Source organism: Schistocerca americana, chromosome 2, assembly GCF_021461395.2.
Source record: "Schistocerca americana isolate TAMUIC-IGC-003095 chromosome 2, iqSchAmer2.1, whole genome shotgun sequence".
NCBI classification, from domain to species: Eukaryota; Metazoa; Arthropoda; class Insecta; order Orthoptera; family Acrididae; genus Schistocerca; species Schistocerca americana.
The window spans coordinates 788,913,815-788,934,626 of record NC_060120.1 but is presented as its reverse complement, the minus strand read 5'-3'; the positions used below and the strand labels follow the sequence as shown (position 1 = coordinate 788,934,626).

The window sequence follows — 20,812 nt, the reverse complement described above, 5'->3', positions numbered from 1 at the left end:
GGAAAAATACCTCTTCTTATAACCAGATAAATACTGAATGTCAAATTATGGCCCATTACCACCATTCATCTCTACCATGCAGTTACCTCTTCAGGTCTCATCATGTTGTGGGATATAAAGTTTCAACAAGATGTATTGCCTATTGCCTAACTTCATTTAATTGTGAGAGTAGGGAGAAGAATGGAATAGTGATAGAAAGCAAATTCTATTCAAACAAAGCTGTGCTAGCTACTTCATAACACAGTAATTAATGAAAAAACTGTCGAGGGGGGGGGGGGGGGGGGGGGGAGCGCTCATATTTGCTATAAAAGTATTGGTTTCTATAAAGATAAATTAAATAATGCCAATTTTACTCCTTTTAATACACTATGGTAAATTTCAAGCACAGTGAAACATATACAAAAAATATGGTGAATTGAAAACAGCATTTGATACAGGTGCAGTAGCTTTACCTCTGAAGTGGACTGTTGGGTTTCTTCATCTGTTGTGAAATAATCAACAGCCAACCGGGAATCAGAAACACTACTCTTTGGAGGTGCCTCTGCCTCAGGGACACTTAGGATTGACTTGCTACTTTCTGGATGGTGTAGCTTTGAGTCACTGTCCAATTTAGGAGGCAACAGCAGCGTAGGGCTGTTGTCCACAAGTCGGGAGTATGGGACTGCCTGATGACAGCTAGCACTAGCCCTGCACAGTTGATCAAAATTCAGAACGTTGTACACAAGAACACAATAAATAATTATTTTTATACACTGACACTAGTTTCCATTATGTATAGTTATCTCTGGGAACATAAACACAAAATAATCAGCAGAACAACTGACAAGCATTTTAAATGTATCTTTAATAAAGTCAAAAGTGAGTATTAGTATCACTTTAGTTTGAAAGTAAATATCTATTTAGTAACTGATGAAAGATTTTGAAGGAAAGACACACAAACAAAAACTGGGCACACAGACAAACAACTGAACTTCAGAACTTTTAAAACAAATTTATTCCTCATACTACAGGAATAGACATGTAAGAGAAAAATTAAAAGACGTGCACATGCTGGATGAATGAAAACGTTTACCCAAATTCATAATTGTGAGAAACACAAAAAGCCAGAAGAAGTGCTGGACTAACAGCAAATATTCAGATGCACAGTAGTAATAATGCGCTAAATAAGCATGTATAATCCGTTATTTTCCGTTCCTCTCTTGTAACTTCTATTTCAAACAATCCTCTAGGAGGTACATACATTTTACAAATATGAAAACTGTTAACACATTTCTACCTATTAGGCCCACTTGAAGTGTATGAGAAGCGACGACCGAGTCCACGTTTGTCACTGTATGTACTAACGGGGCTGGGTGATGCAGTGCTCAGCCTCGAACTACTGTTAGCACCCACAGAACTGTCCTTTGCTTCTGAACAAAATCGTTCAGCAACCAGATTAGGACTTTCACTGCTGCGCTCCACTGCTGCCACAACCTTTGTAATAAAACATAAAAAAAAACATTTAGCACCAAAAATTGATATTTGGGAAAAAAAGATACAGAGCTGACATACATGCTTCCCACAAAAGTATGCTAGCAGGATATCATGTAACACAAATGGAGTCTAAAAAAGAAGACTCACTCTAACACAATGACCTAGATATTGAAATCATCAGAGAAGCTATGAATGAAGACAAGTATGAGATGGATAAGAGCAACACTGTGAAACATTACTCATCAAAAATGATATTTCTCATTGGATGCGGGCAGCAACAAAGTTAAATTACAGAGACCAACTATACTATAACTCATTTCTAGAGGAGGAGTTCACAGTTATCATCAAAATTGGATAGTATGGTAATTTAAAATTTAATTAGGAAAGTTGGACACAAAATAAACTGAATAACAATGATCAGAAGCCCCTTCTACACCAACATTCACAGTCACAACTTCCCTTCTCAACCATTCCACCCCCCTTATCCAGTATTAACTTAGTTCGATTATCATAATATTTTCTGGTTGCCTTCTCAATTTCACATCATCCTCCTAGGTGTGAATTTTTTTCTGTTTATAGTAAACATCTTCACTGAAACCATTATTGTTTCTTCTGTTACCTGACAAATATGCAATGTATATCAATCTGACAACTTGAGCTTTACTTTAAAAACTTTGCATCCGCATCCACAGAGAGATGTTAAATGTGCAGAAAATAAAATACAACATATCACAGCTAATAATTCATTAAAGACTTCCAGCATATTACACACACCTTCAATGGTCCTGGTTTAATTTCCCATCCATTTGCTGGCTCCTGCAATGAAACATCTTGGGATCCATATGGTGGTGTATGGAACACCAACTGACCTTCATGCAATATGCTCTGTCCAAATCCTGGATCGTGTCCTGGCTCATTAATCCTACAACAGGAGCAATGAGAATACATTTGGAAGTGTGTTCAGTTTACATCTGTAAAATTTAAAAATCAGGCAAAAAAAGGAAGCCAGCAGAAATTATACAAGAAGTGTTGTGCAATTAAAGAGATAGTCTCAAGGATATTACAATAAAGCAAAGTCTGGGAGAATTATGGAGGTTTGGAGTCAATGTCAGATAGGAGAAAGGGAACAACAACAAAATGAAAAGAAAAATGAGTAAATGGAGAAAAGGGGAAAGGAGGGTGGTGGGAAAAGAGGGGGGGATGGTGAAAAGGTGACAACTCTATGAGAGGGAAGGCAACACATTGGTTGTTATTCTGGTCTAGGACCTTGCAGTGTCGCTGGAAGTGCTGGAGAGACAGATCCTACCTGTAAAGTTCAAGTAACTTCTGCATGTAGAAGCAAAAGCTGCTGTTTTATATATTACAATTTCTCAAGAACATTACTGTTCTGTTAGATATCATTTCCTGTAACTGTTTTGAGATTACTCTGTCATGAAACTTCCTGGCAGATTAAAACTGTGTGCTGGACCGAGACTCGAGTTCGAGTCTCGGTCCTGTACACAGTTTTAATCTGCCAGGAAGTTTCATATCAGCGCACACTCCGCTGCAGAGTGAAAATCTCATTCTACTCTGTCATGGTTTGTTAGCATAAATGCACGATGATGGACAATTTCCACACAGAATGCTGAACAATAACTGCAGAACAGATACAAATGGTTTTATTGCATCTCTAGGAGTGAAAATGTCGTTGTGCCAACACCTATGTCATCTATACGAGTGTGACCTTTTGGCTATGTAATTGGAAGTATAGTTTATACAAGTATGGCTGGATATAATATCCATGAAAAGTCGGAAGCATAATATGGGGGGGGGGGGGGGTGGAATACATGTTGTGATAGATATTTCTCCTTCCAGGACAATTTTGGGGCTCTACCTCCATCAATACGAACAACTGCTGATTCAGCTTCTGACCCTACAGCAATGTTTACATTTAACTTCCTTGACCACTGTTTTCCCGGAACATTGTAGATGTTATAACAGATTCAACTGGACTCTTTTGGAACCCTGCCAAAAGTGAACTGTGTTGTTGGCTTAAACAAGTTGATAGAATATTGATAAATGACAACATTAAGCCAAATTGAGCAAAATACGGGTATAGCCTCTGCAATACTTAAAGCCAATCGTGATGAAAGTTAGTTTTTAAAACATTTTCAGATGACAGAAGAAGTTGGAAATGCTTGAGAGAATTTTCTTAGTTTACTTTTCAACAACAAACTGTGAACACAAAGCTCAGAAGTCATTTATTGAGCCGTTTAAAAAAAAAAAAAATAAATAAAAAAAAATGATGGGAGCAATCTGTACTACATTGTGTATAGTGTGTTAGTGTGTGGAATGATAAATGAAGTTACTGCTGCAATTTGTTGTTACTTATCCACCATACAAAAATATGCACTGAAAATTAATGACAGCATGGAATGTGATGATGAATATGAGATGACAAGAATATGAAGCAGAGTATGCAACACCAAAGGATAGTGATAAATATTGAGTTTGCTGAAGAGAAAAAGGAAGAAATATTCAGAAACGGACGATAAAAGTAAAGCACAATTCTAACTACTTCCACATGATCAATGTATATTTTCACTGTTGCTTCGTGATGTTGAGGGCACTCTGAAGTTATCTAGTGGCAAATAGGGATGCCCATTTAAACAGAGGAATCTGAAATTTGGTAAAACAGACAGTAAAGATATCAGAGGTAGGTAGTTTATGTTCAGCGTGGCAGTTTGCGCACTGCTCCATGGCCGCTGGCTGTGCAGTACTCTGACGCTCCAAAGGAGGAGCCAGTTGGACATGGTGCCTATGTAAGACAGCTAGGGCCAATGTGTGGGACTGTCACAGTTGTGGTGACATCCATATGTGATGTCATGACTGCCACTATAGCTTGGGCAAACCATAAAACTTACAGTAGAGTACAATGGGCCAACTTTGAGAGCAGAGCGAGATATTTTTGCTGATATATAGACTGACAGTGCAAATGATGTCTTTATTTGTTACTGAGCCAAGAAATCTGTAACTGTAATGGACTTTATACATTATCTTTAATAACAATTTTAATAATTTAATCACAGAAGAGATCAACCAGCAATATGAAAGTGCTCATCAAGATGCAGTGAGTGAGCTACTTACAAGTTTGTTTATGTACTTTACTAACCAAGGGCAGGTAGTTGATCAGATGTTTAATTAAAGGCAGATAATTTATTACACAAGACAGCTACATGAATAGCATTGCAGTATGTGATGGGTAACATAAGCAAGCGTCATAAACAATGTTAAATTTTAAGTTTTCTTTGTTTAATTACTAATCTTAATTGAATAATGGGGTTTCATAGTTTTGTCGATAATTCAAATTCCATTAAAGGTGCGTTGAACTTGGATATCAGCAATGGAAAGAGCAGATCGTTTCCTGCAAAACTGAGGTGACATTTATTGTATATTGTAAATATTTGCAGCACACTTAACAAAAACTGAATATTGTTCCCCATCTGGAATGTGCAATCACACTAATTAAGACTGTAAGCAAACAACTTAACCGAAAATTTATAGTTGTATATCACTGTAATCAGCACTTCAGAACACTTCTACTGACATCTCTAGTTTTAACGTAGCATGCATGTATCAAACGTTGTAGTTTAGACTGGTGAAATTATTTACTGCTGAATGACATAAAAATTTAAGTTAAAATGAACAGTCACAATCACAATAATATTTGTTTATTAACTGGTTTCAGCTTATGTACAAGCCATCTTCAGAATTTTTGGCCCCCTATGGCTGATGCTGACAGCTCGTCGACTGTTCATTTTAACATAAATAAAGCATCCGGTCACTACTCTCCATCTACTATGCTGTCAAAATTTATGGAGGTAAAAATTCACAGTAGGTCTGAAATCAGGGAGACCACACTTATAAAAGAGGGCCACCATTTTTGTTTTGGGAAGTCAGACCAGCACACAGTAGAGGCAGGATCTGTGCCTCTCTGTCAAGCAGTTTTGACTGTACGATTTTATGGACTTAAAAGATTTTGCAACAGCAGCCACAAGAATTTACAGTAAATTTTGCGGTGGTTCAGTGTGATCTCTGAATATTTTGCAGCAGTTGACACTAAGAATAACGCTGTAGATCATACAGTTGAACTTGTCATTTTCACAAGTAGTGCTAATTTTGGTCTTGAAGACTATTCACTGTGGGCTCTGCATATTTTCACAGGTGCTGAGACTTAGAATTATTTCACTTGAGTGTTGTGTAATTGGACAGAAAAAAATCTACTCACCAGAGAGTGGCAGGAGAAAACACATACAGTATTAATGTCTGTATGCTTTTGGAGCCACAGGCTCCTTCTTCTGGCAGAAAGACTGAAGGAGAAGGAAGATGGGTGAAGACCCTTCAACCCTTCTGCCAGGAGGAGCCCCTGGCTCTGAAAGCTTGCAAATTTCAATACCTTCATGTGTGTTTTCTCCTGATGCCACTTGGTGATTAGCTTTCTTATCTGTCCAATAACATTACATTTTCTAACTATTTTTTATATTCACTGAGTGTCAGATAGACTTGTGTTTCTCATGAATAGTGCTGTTCTGAACACAGCACTTTATTGGACTATGAGCACTTGCACTTGCACTTTTGAGTGTAAGTAGGTTTATTTAAAATTTATTGTGAGTTTTTTTAACTATTAGGGAACTTCAGTCATTTTAGATCTGAATAGCTACAGCAAGTAGGTTTTCACCACTCTGCTCTTTAAGTTGTGCAAGAATTGAATGAACTGTGAATGGTTTTTAACTTCTAATTTGTTGTTGGGGTACATTATTTACATGCAGCACCTAGAATCCAACTTGACAAACATTTTACATTCGGATTTTGTGGATCAGGAATTCATTTAAATTTTTCATTATTAAAAATGCATGAGTTATGACCACTAAGCCCTATGGCTATGAGACAAGCCAAGCAACAGAACATTATTATATTACCAATGCACACTTCAAGGAGTAACTGTTTTTGAAGGGTTACAGCCATTTGCGAAAGACTGCCTTTGTCATGAAAAAGAATGCTAAAAAGCTTCAGGGCAAGAAGCATCTTACATTGTGGGTTTTGTTGAAAATAAACTTTCCAAGAAGAATTTCAAGTACCAATGCTGCAGAGATTCACAATCTGCTGTCTGCATGAAAGAAGAAACAGCAAAAGTCTCTTCAAGAACATTTTCTCATACAAAAAGAGATTTCCACATGTGGCGACACTGAATGAATCACATTCATTACATAACACATGGGGCAGAAGAGAATTCATCCACAATATGTAATGGTTCGCTTGCTTTATTTCTTCATTTGTAGTCCTCAGTGTCAACATACTGGCTGCTAAACTGGCTGAAAAATGGGTTGTGGAAGTACAACTTCTGTCTACTGTAAATGATGTAGCCGACAGATGCCCAGTTGCGTTTCACAGTCTTTTACTTTCACTTTGCTGCCGTTACGATGATCTCATATCTTGTCTATATCCGAATCCCGCTCCAGCTACTGCCGGGTCTGGGTGCTGACAAGTCCTCTCCCTTTGGCTCAGTTCTCCCACCACTTTTCTTCCTCCACTTGCTGCCAGGTCACACCTCTCCTATCAACAGATATTCTCACTCCCATTTTCCACCGTGTTCTTGGGCGCCCTCTAGGTCTTTTCCCATCCATCTTTAGTTCTTCCATAATTTTGGGGAGTCTCTGCCCATGCATCCTCTTAACATGCCCATACCATCTTAATCTCTTTCTTTCAATTTCTTCTCTCATACTTTTTTGTTTGAGGTCCTTTCTAATCTCTACATTCCTTACTCTGTCCATTCTTGTTTTTCCCTTAACTGCTCTGAGAAATTTCATTTCCCCTGCTTGCAGTCTGCTCCAGTCCCTTTCTGTCATTGTCCATGTTTCTCCACCATAGGTGACAATAGGGATGTAATAATTCTTATACATAAGGAGTTTTGCTCTTTCTGAAACTTCATTATTCCAAATCAGATGTTTTATTGTTTGGTAGAAATTGCCTCCCTTCTGTAACCTCCTATTAATTTCGTTCGTTATTCTTCCATCCCTAGATATTTCACTCCCTAAATAAGTGAAACTTTCTACCACTTTGAGGGGTTCTCCATTCAAGGTAATATTTCCGTTGATTCCTTTCTCCCTTCCAAATACCATTACTTCACTCGTATCTTTATTTATTTTTAATCCATACCTTTTCATTATTTCCTTCCACGCATCAAGCTGTAACTGTACATATACCTCTTTGCACCCCATATTACCATATCATCTGCAAAAATCATCTTTTTGTCTTTTTCTTTTACTATATCTTTAACTGCCCTATTCATTCCCTCCATCACAACAATAAAAAGCGCAGGAGATAGAATACTTTCTTGCTTAACTCCTTGTCTTATGTTGAAGTATTCAGAGTTCCCCAATGGTGTTCTGATTCTACGATTGTGGCCTCTGTACATTGTCTTTATAACATTAATGTATCCATCTTCTATATCTATCTTCTTCAGTTCTTCCCAGAGTCTTTCCCTGTCAACTGAGTCATATGCCTTTTCTATGTCTATAAAAACCATTATCACCCTTTTGTTATACTCCCAACTTTTTTCCCTCAGTTGACGGATAGAAAATATCAGGTCGATCGTGCTCCTTCCTTTCCTAAACCCATGCTGTTCTTCACTCAGCTCCTTTTCTATCTTTTCACTTATTCGATTTAGTAAAATTCTTTCACAAATCTTGACTGTATGACTCATGAGGGTTATTCCTCTGTAGTTTTTACAAAGTCTTTTATTGCCTTTCTTGAAGATAGGAACAATGTCTCCTGTTCTCCAGTCATCAGGTATTTTACTATTTCTCCACACGCTTGATAGTACTCTATACAGCCACCGCATTCCCACTGGACCTGCTGCTCTTATCATGTCCACTGATACTTCATCAGGTCCTGGGGCTTTCTCCCCATTCATCTTCTTCACAGCTTTTTCCATTTCTTCCCGTGTAATTTGTCCTAATTCTGCTTCCCAACTTCTCTCAATTTCTTCATTATTTGGTGTTTCCTCATGTATCTGCTCCTCAGCATTTAACAGCTTCTTAAAATGTTCTTTCCAGAGATCTTTTATATTCCCTGGATCTTCAATAATGGTACCGTCCTCTGTTTCCATCTTTACTGGTACTTCAGAAGCCTTCCTTTTATTTATCATCATTTTATAGAACATTTTCTTATTGCTCTTCACATCTTCTTCAAGTTTTTTTGTAAACTCTTCCCATGCCTTTTTCTTTGCTGTTTCCACTATTTCTTTGCACTTCTTCTTTTCCTCTATATATCTTTTATGGTCTTCATCATTTTTAGTTCTCCACCATTTTCTCCATGCTCCATTTTTTCTTGTAACTGCTTGGATTGTGGTATCATCCCACATCATATCTTGTATCACTTCATTTCTATTTTTAGATTGTGTTTGCTCAATGCTCTCAAAATTCACTTACATGTCACTACCTGATGGTGTTGCAGTTCTCCAGCACTAGAGTGGAGAGAGATCAGATTGCTACATGTCTGAATGTGTGCATAAGTATTGCCCAGTCAGTGATTAGTTCAAATGGTTCAAATGGTTCTGAGCACTATGGGACTTAACTTCTAAGGTCATCAGTCCCCTAGAACGTAGAACTACTTAAACCTAACTAACCTAAGGACATCACACACATCCATGCCCTAGGCAGGATTCGAACCTGCGACCGTAGCGGCCGCGCGGTTCCAGACTGTAGCGCCTTTAACCGCTTGGCCACCACGGCCGGCTAGTGATTAGTTCCATGAAATATGGTGTTAGTAATGGATTCTAAATGTATAAATAGTGCTTGCATCATACACATTTATTATGGCCACATTGTAAATTCCAAAATGAGATTTTGGCTCATGAACCTGAGGGTTAGCCAGTGGAGTTTTCGTCTCAGGAAGAATTGCCACACCCTTTAGCTTCAGATTCTTCATCAGAAGTTCATGTTACACTACATGATGATTTACTGATACTGATGAGGAAGTAATGTACATTCATATGTTTATTTTATGATTGTTCATCTATGTGTTACATGGACACACTTTTCAACTGTAACAATTACGTCTGTATGTTGGTGCAACCTTACGTGAACAAGGGAAGAAATGTCACATGTGATTATTTTTTTGGCTCCTTGGCTGTCTGTGAAACCTCGAAAGCAAGTTCTACAGGTAATGTGAGCACCATAAATTGATCTGACAGGAAAATACCAGTCTAAGTAAAGAAGGCAAGAGATGAGTTAAATAACACAGGGTCGCTGAAGAAGAATGGTATGACAGAGACTTATTACAGGGAAAGAGAAGCAAGAATGTCCTGATTTTCAGCTCTATGCATCCTTATGTGAAAACTGAGGATGGTTTGAAAAAGAAGCCAGACACAGATACATTTTATAACTGCTCTAAATATGGAGTGGACATGCTTGACCAAATGGCTTGCAAATACGCAGTCAAAGCACCATGCAGACACTGGGTTGTTCACACAGTTTACAACATGCTGGATTTGGCTCGGATAAATGCCTGGGTATCGTACAATGCTATTAAACAAGCAAAAGTTGAAATGCAGGGACTTCATACTGCAATAAATGCACCTCTATAGACTATTATTTGCGCTCACTATGTGATGCTAGCCAGTAAAGGCACACAGCAAATGTATCTAAGTTTTCTTAATGATTATTGATAATCTGAGAAAAGATACTTTAATTTTGTTGATAATATAACAAAATATCCAGCATCTCAAAGAATAGATTTGTTAGTGGTCACTGACACAGGATAATAAAATGAAAAGGTACCTTGGTCATAAGTGATGCAGCCACAGTTCTAGGTATGACCAAATAACAGCAGTTCTAGCGTTAATTGTAACTTAACTGAGTTTTGTAGTGTAGGGTCAACATTTAACTTCCTGTCATGTAGAAAATGAAAGTACTAATGCGTAATATTTTTAAATTTTAAAAAGTTTATTTCACTTCATTCAACCATTTTACTTGCATATTAAACTAAGTTCCTTGTGTTTGAGTGACTTTTACTGACCTGAAAGAAGCTACATTAATCCCATCCTGGAAATCTTGTTTGCTTGGTTTGAAGAACCTTGGTCCATTGCGATTGCTGCCAAAGAATGCACAACCACCAATGCATCCACACTTTCCCATGGATCTTGTTGATGTATCACCAGACCACAAGAACCACAATCTCTTGGTAGATTCATCATGGACTCTCAAATACCTGAAAAAAGTGGCCATAATACAACCTGTGGATTTGAATAATATTAAAAAATCTCCAAATTACAAGTTAAAAATTACTGGATATCTGCAAACCGGTCAATGCTAATGCCACAACAGCAAAACCTAATGAAGAGTATTACAGTGTAAATTGGTCAATATATGAGAACGTATAGCAGCAATGCAAAAGATAAAAACACTAGACTGACAGTGAATGGTGAAGATTTTTAAGTCGAATACTGTAAGGTTAACACACTTCTTTCACTACACTGGACTTATGTTAATGTACAATGTGTAGTAACTCTATTAAATCAATATTTCATTGATTTCAATCTATCTGTGTATCAGGCTGAGAAATGTTCTCCTTGCCTCCATGCCTCCAAATAACATATCACTGTTGATGGCTAAATCTCTTCTGCTAGAGACATACAGGATGCTATCCTCATGTTTTGTTTTAAATTTTCAGTGTTAGGAAAAAATATGAGACAACTTTTAAAAGGTTTCAAATAATATCACATATAAGGTCCAGAATGTCACATGCAAGTTCATCCAAGGACACTTAATAGTGACCATTCCTCCATTGTTCCGTACCTATGTTTGGTCTTATTTATTTTGTTTCACCTTTACAGAGAACATTCACTTGAGAGAAACTCTTGCATTAGTTCTGATTATCACGGGAAAAGGAATTGATCTGATGTAACACAACATGATAAACGCAAGTGTTCCAAATCTGGAACAATCTGGGTTGCTAGTTTCTGGCAGAATGCTTCTTCAGAACTGCAGCACCCCCTCACCACACACACAAAACCACTGTATGGCTACATTGATCCAGTTGACTATTCCATAGTGGCACTAAAGTTCGACTGCAATGAGGTGTTGTGTCAGGTGGAGTGGCTGTGGAGAGAAGTAAGGGTTGATGAAGGATGGCTGACAGTTGGGAAGAAATGGCAGTAGGTGCATGAGATAGGAATGTGACAATGGTGAGCTCCTTCTGGCTGTAGGTGGGGGGGGGGGGGGGGGGGGGTTATGTGCAGCACCCAATGACGTGGATTGGAAGGGGACATCCAACACAAGAAGTGGGGAAACATGGAGAGTAGGGTGTGAGTGCAGGATGATGGGAGTATAACAGTATTTACTGGGTGAGTGCACAGGTCAGGTCTTGCATATGGGTCTTCCGCAAGGGAATAACCTATGTGGCAAGGGATTGAGAGTGTGAGTGGTGCAAGGATGGACTACATCCAAAGCTTTGCAAAATGGTAGGATTGTGGGAATGCGTGGATGTGGCACAAGAAATCCACTCACAGACTAAGTTTGGGGTTCGGAGGTTAATGCACATCTGTGAAAGCTTTAATAGGACCATCAGCATGCTAGACACAGGATTCTCTGCATCAACCATGGCTCATGCACACTCCCATTCCCTACTTCCACTTCCCCTTTCCCTTCCCCTTACACAACCCCAAATCCCAATAAAGCTGCAGCACCAGCACAATGTAGTCAGTCAGGTCATTGTAGCTGTGCAGATGTATGTGTATTCAATTAGCTCTGGAGAGGGATTCATCCAAATGCTAGCAACTTCATCAGTTTTGTTTGCATGTCTGATGATGATGATGGATACATGTGGGATGCTCAACAAAAAGATCATCATCACCCTTATGAAGCATCAGCACGCCTATTTGCTTTGGATGAGGGGATGGAGTGATGGTGATGGTGGTGGTGGTGATTGGGGGTGGGCAGTCAGGGGCAACTTACATCTAAATCTACATCTACATATGTACTCTGCAAGACACCATATGGTGGCGGTGTTAGGCTGTCCCCAAAGGCAGAGTTGTTTTGCTGAACGAAAATCCACCTATCGATTATAAACATATACAGGGTGAACAGTATTTAAACCAACAAACTCAGGGAGGTTGTAGGGGACATCAAAACAAATATTTTTCCCAAATGTCATTTTTTCCCTATGAGGAGTATTTAAACCGGTAGAGGAAGATTTATCTGCCAGCAAGTTAATTAAACCAACAAACACTTTTCCATTTTTTTATGACCAAGAGACAACACATTAACACAACCCAATTTCAATTACAGTAGATTTTCAGAAATGCCTCTATTGACACGTAAACAAAGGTTAAACTGTCGGATCATGTTCTGTCTGACACGGGCAAAAACCCCAGGAGTATCCTGAATTGTTCCTGCTGCTGCTGCTACTATGCGGGCAACCAGATCCTCTTCTGATGCAGCAGGAGTTGCCTAAACAAGGTTGCGCATCCCTCCCCACACAGAAAAGTCCAGAGGGGACATATCTGGGGATCGAGTAGGCCATGATACAGGACCACCTCTGCCAATCCACCTTTCTGGGAACCGTTGGTCCAGGAATCGACGCACACGATGACTGAATCATGCCAGCACCCCATCATGTTGGAACTACATGTGTTGTCTTGTAGCGAGCGGGACGTCTTCCAGCAACTTTCTCTAATTGGTGATAAATTTTTAGCTCGGGCGTATTCACGATTTGGTAATTGGGAATCATATTTACAGCATCACATACCTCTAGTTTAAATTAGGAACGTCAGCAGTGTTGTATTTATGTTCTTCTTTCTTGTTTATTTTGTTTTCCTCGCTGTTGGAAGGATGTTCAGGAAGCTGATAAATTGTTCTATCCCTTACAAGTCTTTCTTTGATTATTTCACTAACACGATCACAAACAAATCTTTTCCCTTCATAGTTCAAATGCATTCCATGCTTCGTGTGCAGATTTCCATACAGCTTGCTTATATCCAGTACATCACACTTAGTGTATTGAGAACACAGTTTCCTTATTTTAATGTTTGTTTTCCGAATTTCTTTGTTTACACACGAACTATAAATCAGATCATGCCTATGAGGAAGTGTGGCAACTACTGTGTTTCTGCATTTATTAGCTTGTAAAAAATTCTGTAGCATTTTAACGCAAACCTCTGCTTCATTTTTTGCCACATCTTTTGAACCCATTATACAGACGACAAAGTCATTTTCTTGCATTAATTTCGTCTGAGAGTTATTAGGTCAATTAAAGTAGACAACACAGTGGTCACAGGTGGTATGGAAATAGCTAACAGACTGAATAATAACTGTATCAGTGTAGTAAAAAACTTAAAATTGGAAAGAAATAGTAAAAAACAGAAGGGTATTAAGGTACCAAAAAGATCATGCAGTATTATGTTCTTAAGACCAGTCGCGGAAGATGAATTGCGGAAAACTATACAGAAACTGAAGTCCAAGAAATCAGCTGGTGATGATGAAATATAAAATCATGTAATAAAGCTGGTAAGTGAGCAGATAATAACACCACTGCTGAAGATAGCAAACTGTTCTGTCAGAGATGCAATTTTTCCAGAAAAACTGAAGATAATGAAGGTGGTGCCAGTGTAAAAGAAAGGGTATAAGGATGACCCCAACAACTACAGACCAGTTTCACTGATATCAGGTTTCTCGAAAATCATAGAAATGCTTATATATACCAGATTAGTTAATTATTTGGACAAACATAACATTCTCATACCCTCACAACATGGTTTCAGAAAGGGTAAATCTACAGAATCATCAATTGCCAGTCTAACAGAATACATTTTACAGTCCTTAGATGTGAAAAAGGTTGTCTCTGCAATATTTCTGGATCTTTCAAAAGCATTTGACGCCAATGACCATGGAATGCTGATACAAAAATTAGGCAACTATGGCATTCGAGGGCAACCAGGTGAAGGATAAAATCATACTTGTGCAACCACAAGCAGTGTGTATCATTATGAGACTCATACCAATCAGAAACCAAACACATCAAATATGAAGTGCCGCACGGTTCGGTAATGGGGCCATTGTTATTTAATGTGTTTGTTAATGATATAGGTGTTGAGGAGGAAGAAAAGAAAATATTGTATGCTGATGACATGACAATACTAAATAGTGACAAAAATATGGAACAACTTGAGAGAAGAGAATACATATCAGCAAATGTCACAGCTCAATGGTTGTTTGAAAATGAACTGGTTATAAATCTAAAAAAGACTATGTATGCAGTGTTTAAAAACAAGGAGAAGGCTGTAGACAAGGATTTAGAGATTGATGGAACAAGGCTGGAAGAAGTAGAATCTGCTAGATTCTTAGGTATTCTAGTGGATAATGAACTGAAATGGAAAAAAAACATATTAATAATGTCTGTAAGAAACTGAGCTCTGTCACATTCTTAATGATGCAGCTATCACTGTATTCAGACAAGAACCTTCTGTGTACAGTGTATCATGGACTTTTTGAACCATACTTACAGTACGGAGTGAGTGTGTGGGGAAACTCAAACAAACAAGAGACAAAACAAGTGTTCACATTACACACACACACACACACGCACACACAACAAAAACAAAAAAAAATTAGGACCATTTTAAGAAGAAAGACCTCTGAAACGTGTAGAAACTGTTTAAAGGAGTTAGGTATCTTAACTTTTTCATCATTGTTTATAAACAAAACAATAATGTACATCACAAAAGGTAGTGAGGACTGAATTACAAATGCTAGTGCACACACCCACAATACAAGAAGGAAGAATGAAGTACGGAGCATACCCCACCGACTGGCAATGCTAGAAAAAGGACCCCAGTACTCTGGTATCAGACTACTAGGAAGTCTGCCTAAAAACCTGCAAGATAGTGTACTTGACAATGTCTTTCCAAAGAAACTTAATGACTATCTCATTGAAAAATAGTTTCACAGTGTTGCAGAATACTTATGCCATTAAATTTGTATATATTGTTATTCATTATCAATGATGTAAAAATGTAAGCTAAAGGTGTAGAAAAATAAGTGATAATGAATGTTAATACTTTGACATGTCCTGTATTGCACATACATTTACTGTACACAATGTAATCTTACAGGATCAAATAAAATTCAATTCAATTCAATTCAAGTACAAGCTAAAGTGAGACAAAAGCACCATAATGCAGGCTGCTTCTGTTACTTTGGTCATCAAGTAAATATGGTCATGGAAAGGGCTACTAAACAAAATTCAATAGCCCTTATATTGTTTCAACACAGTTGTTTGATAGGTTTGGGGGAGGTAACCAAACAGTGAGGCAACCAGTCCCATCAGATTAGGACAGGACTCCAAACAACACAAACCCATATCCTAGTCAAGCTACCATGCCAGTACTTTACGTGTGGGCGTGTTTTCAATGGGCAGACTGCCAAATAAGTACTGACACAGTGGTAAGTCAGTGTAGAAACAAAAAGTGGCAGCTTAGACAGTGCAGAGGGCAATAATCATAATACATTAAAACTTTTCCATCAAAACTAAGATAAGTTCCTATTATCACTAGCAAAAATTGAAAACTCTGAAGTATTTCTGCATATACATTATGCATAACAGACATCATTCAGAAATCACAAATAATGAACAATTTACTTAAATGGATATAAGTCAGTATCACATTACTGTATGTGCATTGCATGGAAAGGGGAATGACTACAGACACAAAAAGTGCAGTAAAGTCCAAGGTCAGAGACATAAATAAGTAGTGTACTGAATAGCCTTTTGAATGCTGTCTTCAGTAGTTGGAAACATACAGGGTTAGCATTTCTGAGAGTGTATATGCTCCACAAACATCAAACATTCCGAAGTTCATAACGTAATTATAGAGGTTACCAATAAGACTTAAACAGAAAGAAACTAGGTGTCAAATGGCAGTTTTAAAGCATCCCCATCAATCAGGTTTAGCTGGCACAATTACAATGTTCACAGACAATTTAAGTGTTGAACAATGGTAAGAAGTTTACCAAGGATAAACAGTAGAAGAGCAATTTAATTTTTTGTTCTAAAAAATGAATCCTGTTGTCCTTCACTACAGGTTAGGATCAATGACGGTGAAAGCCTAGAGAAAGACTGGCTAACAACAATGATCCAATTGTCTTGTAACCAGAAGAGAGAGCTTTATGTATCACAGGTCCAAACCAGGCTGACAGATGCACTACAACTGATGTTGCAAAATTCTTCACCATATCATAAAAAAGCATAAATCAAATACTTTGCACACAAAAAAATTGCAGGAAAAATAAAAATTAATTTGCATCACTATTATGCATTCAATGAATAAGTTATGTAAGGAAAATATTGAACTCCATGATGACAAAAGCAGTGAGAAAAAAACATATTAATTCCAATCATAGGCCACAAAATTAAATGGATCCTTCTTAACTGTAATAGAAAACACAGGGAGAAAAACTGTCTATAGCTAATGGATCAATTAGATTTAGACTGAAAGGTATTGCATACCTCACACGGACACACCAGTTCTACCACTCAACTGTAAAAGAGATCATAAAAAGACGGTGAAAAGTAGTAGTTCTCTTGGCTATGATGAAATTCAACCAAAGTACTAAAATCTTGTGTTGATCTGGTAGCACCGCCCCAGAGTAACATTTGTAATCAATTTTGCTGAGTCAATGTGTATTTCCTGGAAGACTGAAGTATATGGTTGTAAAACCTGTTTATAAAAATGAAGACAGGTAAGAGACGTCTAATTATCGACTTACAAGGAGCATTCAATAAGCAATGCAACACTTTTTTTCGGTCAATTTTGGTAGCACAAATGCAGAATCTGTTGTGGGACACTGTGGAATATCCCCACTACAACCCTAAAGGTGAGACACCTTTAGGAGGACTTGAGAGAGATATTATAGCTTTCCGTACATTTACTATTGGTGTACTTCCTAACAAGAGTTATGGTACTTGTGTTGTAACAACTGATAAGCCATTCTCTTTATATACTAGGAACAGGAGGAAGATCAATGCAAATGAGAGATTAAATGTTTGGACTAAGTTGAGTGGTACATTGGAAGGAATAATTGATGTACAAGGAGATGTTATTGTATATTACCATGCTTAGTAAATATCCTTATAAAAAAAAAAAATATCAGCTACTGAAGCATCTATATCTTCTAAAGGGTGCAGGAGTTCCGACTCCTGGGGAGGTGGGTGGGTATTACAGCATGGCCACACCCTCAGCCGGCAAAGTCATGTAATAGTCTTCTGGGACTCTGAACAGATTATTTTGTTTGATGTTTTCCCTCAGTGTGCACTGCTCAACTCTGAAGTGTACTGTGCTACCCTCAGGAAATTGAAGAACTGACCAAAAAACTGAAAATGAACTACTCTTTCTCCATGAGAATGCAAAGCGTTGCACAAGTCTGCACACCGAGAGGAATTCACAAAATTTCATTGGACTATTTGTCCTCACCCACAGTAAAGTCCCAATCTCACACCTTCCAACTTACATCTGTTTGGCCCAATGAAGGCGCTCTCTGTGGGAAGCAGTACAGAGATTAGGGGGAGGTTATTGACACAACAAGATGTTGGCTCCAATTTGACCAATGTGGGCATACAGGCCTTCAAGTAAGGTACATACAGACGTCGCATTGATTGGAGATAACATTGAAAAATAGGGTTTTGCAGTTAAAAGAGTGGGGAATAATATGGTGTACTGGATTCCTGAATAAAATCAACCTGCATTCAGAAAATAAAGTGTTGCATTACTTATTGAATGCCCATCGTATCTACCTCCTTCCCAAGTTTTGAGTATGCGGTCTATTATCCTCTTTCTGAAAAACCTTTTAACAGCAGTTCATTTTGACTTCCACAAACTTCTCTACAGAAAAAGTAATATATGACCTTGCAAACTCAGTTCACATAAACAAGAAAAATTATTCAGCTCGCATTTTCTGTGATAACTGTCAAGCCCTTACATTATGTAGATCTTAAATTCTATTACAGAAATTGCATTGGTAGGGCACTATAGGCTTTTTACTTGCAATGATAATAGCCATATTTTAACAGATAAACAAATGTCACATTAACAAATGATATAGCAGGAATAAGTCTATATTAAGAATGGGGAGACATGAAATATGATGTATCGCAAATATGATGTATGACACAGTTTGGTGCCTCAACCATTCCTGATTTTGACCTACATAAATAAATTTATCTGGGACACTGGAGAATTCTTCCAAACTTGTGACGTTAGCTGATGAAACAAAATAGCTGACAGAATGCTTGAACACACCCATACCCAACACCCAGAGAATGAAACAGGGTTCACAGCAAACAGCTTAACCCTTAATTTTACAAAAACTCATGTTATACAATTGCAAAGAAATAAAAATAACTTAGAGGTACCAGAAATAGACATAACACCAAATGCATGACATTTCTAGGCATCCAGATGGATAATAAACTCATAAGGCACCAACACATAGATAACATTAAGCAAAACCCAGCTCAGTCTGCTTTGCACTTAGAAATCTCTCTGTGTTGACTTGGCAGCTGGTATTGCTAACATACTTTCATTCAATAGTCTCCTATGGTGTAATCTTTTGGGGCAATGTAGTTAACATACAGGGTGACTTTTTTTCCACCGTGTACAAACTCCAGGGAGTGATCAATGAGAGGATTGGAACAAAAAAGATCCAATGAAATGCATGGTTTCCATGCCAGAGACCATTTCTTCAGTCATACTTCATTACAGAGACTATGGGCTAATATGCACCGTACCACGCAATCACAATTAAAGTATGCATGGTTTCCTCCTAGAGGATGGTACTCTTCCTCAAATGTCATCCCTAGTGCCCTCTCCTGCCATAGTAATTGGTAATGTTGTGTCTGATTCACTTCTCTTGCTGACTCACCTTGTAGTAGATGTGATACTGTGTTGTAAGCAATGCTTCCATATTTGAATCAAGAGCTTGCCAACATAGTGTTTACTTACGGAGAGGCAAATGACAACAGGCGGTAGGCAGCAAGGTTGTATCAGGGGACCTATCCCACTGACAACAACCACAGCATTCAATGTTTGCAACAGTGTTTCACCATTTGTCTGATATAGGGTTGTTTCACGAAGTAGGAAGAATGTAACCAAAATGTTCAGACACCAGACTTGCACGGAAATTTGATTAAAACTGTGGAAGGCAATCGCCGTGTCAGTAGCAAGCAGCTCGCCCATCAGTACAGAGTAAGCCAGACAACAATGTGGAACATTCTCCATGATAATTTTTACTACCCTTATCACTTACAGAATTTGCAGAGCGTACTAGCGACAGACTTTCCATGTCAGGAGCAGTCCTGTCACTGGTTTCTTTACCAAGCAACCACAATTCTGGGATTTGTTTCATCCATTCTATTCACAGATGAGGCCACCTTTATGCAGAGTGGTATCTTCAAGTTTTATAAGTCATCTGCCGGATAGTAGCAGAGCCCCCATGGTATGGTGACAACAAATCATCAGCATCAGTGCAGCCAGAATGTGTTGGCCAGGATAACTGGCGACCATATCTTGGGATCAGTCTTCCTTCCATGTCACTTAACAGGTCAGAACTATCTGTGTTTATTGTAGATGAATTTGACTCCCCTGCTGGAAGGAGTGCCACTGATGATTCAAAGGATTGTGTGGCTGCTACATGATGGTGCTCCAGCCCACTTAGCCATTAACATCTGGACGCATCTCAATTATGTTTTCCCTGGTCAATTGATCAGACAAGGGGGTTCAGTTGCATGGCCTGTTCGCTCACCAGATCTCAACCTGTGTGATTTCTGTTTATGGGGCCATCTCAAAAGTATCATGTATGCAGAGCCCATTCCAAATGTGGAGACACCGGAGCAGCATATTCACACAGCCTTTGACACAGTTCGGATGCAGCCTGCCCAATGCGAATGCGTGAGACAGAACATGCTACGGTGCATACACGCAGGTGCTGAGGCACATGGAAACCATTTTCACCATGTACTGTAATTGTGGTTGGATGGAACAGTGCATATTAGATTGCAGTGTCTGTAACAATGTATGATTGAATAAATGGTCTCTAGCATGGAAACCATGCATTTCCAGACACAAGTTCATTAGACTTTTTTTGTTCCATATCCTCTCACCAATCAATCCCTAGAGTTTGTACATGACAGAAAAAAATCATCATGTACTCCACAGATATGCGCAGTAAAATTATTATGTAAAGCAGTTAATCAAAAATCTTGCAAAAATCTCTTCAGGGATTCTTACATTTACAAGCCAAAACAAATA

At 38.3% G+C, this 20,812-nt stretch overlaps 1 protein-coding gene across 1 annotated transcript in view; it reads right to left on the bottom strand.

Moving 5' to 3' along the window:
• Positions 1-20,812, bottom strand: part of LOC124595233 (transmembrane protein KIAA1109) — a 509,204-nt gene that overhangs the window by 357,896 nt on the left and 130,496 nt on the right. Inside the window, exons 24-27 of the mRNA XM_047133891.1 lie at positions 10,531-10,722; positions 2,248-2,395; positions 1,277-1,473; positions 453-687 (exon numbers count right to left, since the gene is read on the bottom strand). Of these exons, the coding sequence (XP_046989847.1) occupies positions 453-687; positions 1,277-1,473; positions 2,248-2,395; positions 10,531-10,722 (772 nt within the window). The remainder of the gene's footprint in view (positions 1-452; positions 688-1,276; positions 1,474-2,247; positions 2,396-10,530; positions 10,723-20,812) is intronic.